Here is a 6,353-nt window from a genome sequence, read left to right on the forward strand (position 1 = left end):
GCCAAAGCAAGGCATTTATTCCAATATGAGGAGCAAACAGAGGTAAGTATCATTCACCACTTCAGCAGGTAGTCCATATTTCCAGAGTCTGATGAGGGCATCTGGGCTGGGGTCCCCCATCATCCCTACCACCTCAGGTGACCACGCTATGAGAAACTCTGGTTTTATCCAGCCCCTTGGAACATCTGTCCCACCCACCAACATCTGGCAGCTGGATGGCTCACACATCAGGCACCCAGAAGACCTGGTGCAGCCCTCACCACCTCGGCTCCTGCTGGAGCTAGATTTATCGCATCCTAGTGTGCTCTGGGTATGAGGGCTTCCACAAATGTGCTCTGTACTCACCTCCAAGGGATTTGGAGGGCAGAAGAAACTTCTCAGACTTTTCTTTTGGAAGGAAGAGCTCTGAGCCTCAGAGGGAACCCTTGGGAGCCTAAGATAACATCTTGTTCTCATTCTCCCAGGACTCAGCTCCATCCTCAGTGGGTCACCTCCAGGAGAGCACCCCAGCCCCCGCCAAAGCCTCAGATGCACTTATGAAAAGCCAAGTGGGCAGGCACTAATGTCCAGTGAGGAGCAGCCCCATGCACTGCCCACAAGCCCGGAACAGGCAGGGCAAGCCTTGGATGCCTGCCCAGGCAGGTAACTAAGGCTCGAGCAGAGGAGTGGGACACACAAGGGAGAGAGCACCGAGCCACTGCTAGCCCAGGCACATGTGAAAAGCACACCTCTCTGGGAAGATGCCATTCCTCATCACGGTGCATGGCTCAGCACATGGTAGACAGGTTAGAATTTAGCCCCACTTGCACTGGATGTTCTTGTGCAGTGAACCACTGGAACCACTGTGATAGTCCTGCTCACAGAAAGCAACAGGAGAAGGAGACAAAGAGGAAGAAGAAAGACTGCCGTGGCCATTTGAGACCCATCACAACTGTACCCTACACTCTTCTCACTGGGACCCCATAGAAGCCCCATCCAGACTGGTCCCCACATTGCTGCCACAGTCATCCTCATCCCTCCATTCTATCTAAACTGCCTGTTCATACACCAACCATCTTTCAAGGCCTTCTCAAGGGGTGCCTGGGTGGCTCAGTGAGTCAGGCCTTCTCAAGTCCCCCTCCGCCAGGAAGCCTTCCCTGACACCCCTTCCCTTTGGGAGGTGCACAATGCTCTTCATGTCTGCTCCCTTAGTGATCCCTCAGTACTTCTCACAACCAGTGTCAAATCACCCTTCTGTGGCCAGGTCTCCTCTGCTCTGTGGCTACAGGTCTGCCTGACTCTACATAGAGCACTGGCATAGGGGAGCATGCAGGAAGCGCTCACTGTAGTTATTAACAGTGATGGAAAAACCTGCAATGGGGGCTGAAAGGACTCCCTATTCTGGCCCTAGTTTGACCACCAGCGATCCCCTGGGTAACCTGGAGAAAAGAACTCTCCATCTCTCACCCCAGTTTCCTAGGTATGAGGTTCAGGACCCAGACAAATAATCTCCAAGGGTTCTGCCAGCAGTGAACCGTAGGCTCACGAGGCTCAGAGCCCCTGGCCCCCATCGGCCAGTTTTTCATCCCTGTTAACCCAGTGTCTAGAACAGTGCTTTGCCCAGGATAGGCAAGCAATATGGTATATGGGTTGCCTTGGTCTCTGTGCTTTGGCAACAGAGCATTTCACTTGGTGTTTTATTCAGCAAACCTCAGACATCAAACCTAGCCAACTCAAGCAAAAGAGCTCTACTAAGAAGAGTCCTAGAGGTTTCTTGTGCAGTCCATGAGAAGACTAGAGAACCAGCCTTGGAATATAGGAGAGATGGGGCATGGGTATCAGAACCACAGCTGAAGGCAGGCCCATGAAAGAGTTAGGGCAGGATACCCACTGGCTCCCGGGCACACCTTCCACCACTGGGCACTGGCCCATCCAGGTTGTTGCCACAAAACATGTATACTCTGAATTGTCACCAGCTCAGAGCCTAAGTTCCAAGTGGGGCATGCAATTGACCCCATTTAAGTCACATGGCCATACCCCAATTGCCAGGAATGGAGAGGGAGGTGTTCATGCATTCAAATTCCTCCCTAGGAAGGCTCTTCAGGAGCAAGGCAGCCAAGAAATGACAAACAGCCACTCCAGTGACCCTGTTCCCCTGAACAGACAGATTCTTTCTTCCAGGAATTTAGAAAAGACACTGCAGTAGGTTGAATAGTGGCTCCCCAAAAGATATGTCCACAGAGAAACTCAGAATGTGAACTTATCTGGGATAAGGTTCTTTGCAGCTAGAATTAAGGTAAGGATTTCAAGACGAAATCATCCTGGACTAGGATGGGCCCTAAATCCAAGGTCAAGTGTCCCTATAAGCAAGAGAAAAGAAGACACAGAAACACAGAGAAGGAGGCAACAGAGACAGAAGTGGTGCAGCTACAAATTAAGGAAGGCCAAGGATTACCAGGAGTCACCAGAAGCTACGAGAAGCACAGAACGCACTCTCCCTCAGAGCCTCCAAAAAGAGGCAACCATGCTGCGGCCTTGATACCAGACTTCCAGCCTCCTAAAGAACAAATGTCTGCTGTTTGAGGGCCCTAGTTTGGGGTGACTTAGTACCACAGTCTGAGGAATATAATACAGGGGCCTGGCAACATCAAATCAAGGCCAGTGGGAGTGCACTGGAGCCTCAGAGAAGCGGAGTGAGGATGCCAGGGCTCTAGCAGGCCCACACAAATGCCAGCACCTTTGTGTTCCTTGAAATGCCTAGTGTCACCCAACAATTTCCCTTTCTTGCTTAACCAGATTAAATCCACTCTTGGTGACTTGTAACAAACCTAAAGCTCTTCTATCCGAGAGCATGTATAGCCTTCTCTCCAAATTGGGAGTACATGTAAAGCACTGCAGTGGGGAAGGCAGGGCTGGTTTTCTGGGTAAGCCAGAAAACCAGCACTGGACAATCAGCCAAGGCAGGCTCTGCTTCCAGACAACAGTCCTGTAGAAAGGGGACAGTGTCCCAGGCAGAGACCGCTCTGAGGACAGCAGGGACCAGATGTGAAGCAATCGCCCAGGTATCATGGGGAGGAGACTGAAACTTTGCTAAAAGGTGTTCATTTTGTTTTTAACCTCCCCACCCCCATAATCTGGGGCTGTTCCTTAGTGACTGTTTCCCCCTAGGTACAAAGTTGGGTGTGTCTGGGTCCTACTGCTCCAAAGTGAGCACTGGTGATGAGAGAAAAGTGACCGCTGACAGGCAGAGTGGAAACCTACTGTAACAGGTGCGTTTATGTCACTAAGGAGCACTTTTCTCTGCCCTCTGCTCTATGACCCTCATCTGGCCACTCTCTGTCTTTGGATAGGGTTTTCCGGGGGTTCTGAGGGCGCTGCCTCTGCCAACCATTCACCGGTGCTGCGTTACAGTAGAACCCTTCCAAGTTTCCCTTGAACATCATTTCACATCATACTCAACAGGAGAGACTTCCGCCCCATTTTACAGATGGGAAAAGCGAAGTCAAATCACTTGGCCAAAGCGACGCGGCCAGGCAGCAGCGGGAGAGAGGAAGCGAACCCAGGCTTCCCGCCGGCTGCAGGTTTCCGCAACTTGCTGCGCAGCTCACACTCGCCAGCCCGCGCCCCGCCTCCCCGTCCCACCCCAGCTAGGGGCGCCGGGCCCGCCCCCGGAGGAGCGTGCCTCGGCCGCTAATCGCCGGGCGCCCCCGCCCCCGTTTCACCGCCCGGAGACGCCCCCGCCGGCTTAGCCCGGAGACGGCTCCCCCGGCCGCGCGACGCCGCGGATTGGCCCGCGGTAATTACGGGCACGCTCCGGGAGGGGGGAGGGGCCGGGCGGCCCCCCGCGAGCATAAATTATGCAAATACCCGGGCGCCGCACGGGGCTGACCTGCCGCCTCGCTCCATTCACGGGGGCTGCCGCGGGGGCGGAGGTGGCAAGGGAGGGGGGCGCCCATTGTTGGGGCGGGTACTTAAGGGGTCCTGAGGCCGGTCGTGTGCCACACTCGGTACTCACACGAGCTGATCTGCTCGCCGGCGAGATCACTGGGGAGACCGGCCGGGAGCGTGGCCCCTGCAGACGAGGCAAGGAGGTGAAGCCAAACTCCAGGTGCGCCCCCGCGCCTCTCCCGGCCTTCGCGCCCGCAGTGGCCACAGGGTAGGCCCGGGCCATTTGGAACGTAAGTGCGCCCCGGCGACCCTGCCCTCAGCCCGGGCTCCCGTCCTCCAGGAGCCCTCTTACCTGCCCATTGGTCCCGCACCACGCAACGATGCCAGCCCCACTGGAGACCTGCCCCTCGGACCTCGACTGCACCAGCAGTAGCAGCAGCAGCGGCGGCGGCGGCGACCTATCCGGCTTCCTCACCGACGAGGAAGACTGTGCCAGGCTCCAACCACCAGCTTCTGCCTCGGGGACGCCCGTGCCAGTGCGCAGGGGCGCTCCCGGGGTTCCTGCAACCTCGGATACTCCCCGGGCGCAGGACGACGAGCAGGAGCGGCGGCGGCGCAGGGGCCGGGCGCGTGTGCGCTCCGAGGCGCTGCTGCACTCGCTGCGCAGGAGCCGGCGTGTCAAGGCCAATGACCGCGAGCGCAACCGCATGCACAACTTGAACGCGGCTCTCGATGCGCTGCGCAGCGTGCTGCCTTCCTTCCCCGACGACACCAAGCTCACCAAGATCGAGACGCTGCGCTTCGCCTATAACTACATCTGGGCTCTGGCGGAGACTCTGCGCTTAGCCGACCAGGGACTGCCCGGGGGCGGTGCCCGGGAGCGCCTCCTGCCGCCGCAGTGCGCCCCCTGCCTGCCTGGGCCCCCGAGCCCCTCCAGCGACGCCGAGTCCTGGGGCTCCGGTGCCGCCGCCTCCCCCTGCGCCGCCGCCGCCTCGCCACTGTCTGACCCCAGTAGCCCCGCCGCCTCGGAAGACTTCGCCTACGGCCCCGGCGACCCCCTTTTCTCCTTCCCCGGCCTGCCCAAAGACTTGCTCCACACGACGCCCTGTTACATCCCTTACCATTAGGCCCTTTAGAGACACCGTTACCTTCCCCCTCCCTCAGGCAACAGGCAGTAGATGGAGCCCCAGCTGCAGTCTCAGGTCCCCCAGTCCGGGCGGAGGAAGGAAGCAGGAGGTTTAAAGGGACCGGAGATACCTGAGCCGCTTGTTAGGTCGCTGCACCCTCGGCGAGGCTGCCCCTTGGTCTGTTTCTCCAGCCCTCAGCCCCCGGCCCCTCCTGCCCGCCCTTAGACGGCCTTTCCTTTTGCACTTTCTGAACTCCACAAAACCTCCTTTGTGGCTGGCTCAGAGCTGACCCCAGCCACCACTTCAGTGTGATTTAGAAAGGGGACAGATCAGTCCCTGAAGACGAGGTGAAAAGTCAATTTTACAATTTGTAGAACTCTAATGAAGAAAAACGAGCATGAAAATTCGGTTTGAGCCGGCTGACAATACAATGAAAAGGCTTAAAAAGGAGAGACAAGGAGTGGGCTTCATGCATTATGGATCCCGACTCCCACCACGGCAGGCTTGCTCTAGGAAGAACCGAGACTTGCGTAGCTATTCAGGCGCCGGGCTGGGAAGTACTTTAATTTATTCAAGATGCTTCTTTCATATGAAAATGTATTTTTGTACATAAAGAGTTTATTCTATTATGAGCTATCAAAGTTTACATTTTTGTACTGCAGATGTTTTGTGTAAATAAAAACCAAGTTAAAAAAAATAAGTCACCAAGTTTCTCGCCTAATGTTGGTGTTTCTCTGAGGCTTTCTTCCCTCCCCCGGCAGCTCAACCACTAAAGTGAAACACTATCCTTACCCACCTCCAAATCTTCCAGGCCCTTTTCAAAAACAATTAAAAAAATAAAATGCACCTGATTTCCACCAAGAAACGGATAAAGACAGACCGGGGCATTTGGGATCCATCATTTCCTTTCACCTTATAAACACAAGGGAGATCTTTCAGGCTCCCCATAAGCCAATTAAGACTTTTTAGTGGGGAATTAGCCCCGGATACACAGCTACCTGTAGAGGTAGGGGCGGTGGGAGACGCTTTCTTTTGAGGAACTCCACATCAGCTGGCTCTGTGTTTCAAAGAGAGGGGATTAAAAAAGATCAATACAGTGTGACCACTGGCTAGGAAGTCCCAGTGACAGGTGGGCCCAGGCTGGGCAAGCAGAAGGGTCCACTCTTATAACAGCCTATTTAGAGGGAGAAATTGATTTGTAAACAATGCCTCCAAATCATTGTCCATTGAAGCTAGGATCTCCCTGGCTGTGAGGTGTGGGATGAATTATGCTGGTGTGCTATCCCTGGATGGGATGTGCACCTGCCTAAAATTGTGAGTTTGGGTGCCTGCACACACACACCCCACATTTACCCCCCA

At 55.3% G+C, this 6,353-nt stretch overlaps 1 protein-coding gene across 1 annotated transcript; it reads left to right on the forward strand.

Annotated features, from left to right (window-relative positions):
* Window positions 1-4,247: 4,247 nt before the first annotated feature.
* NEUROG1 (neurogenin 1) lies at window positions 4,248-4,994 on the forward strand (the record flags this gene model as incomplete). The annotated part of the gene is made up of 1 exon (XM_080804273.1): window positions 4,248-4,994. One exon carries the CDS (start codon window positions 4,248-4,250, stop codon window positions 4,992-4,994), a length of 747 nt encoding a protein of 248 aa, XP_080660399.1.
* Window positions 4,995-6,353: the final 1,359 nt, after the last annotated feature.

This window comes from Martes martes, assembly GCF_963455335.1.
Source record: "Martes martes genome assembly, chromosome: 5".
NCBI classification, from domain to species: domain Eukaryota; kingdom Metazoa; phylum Chordata; class Mammalia; order Carnivora; family Mustelidae; genus Martes; species Martes martes.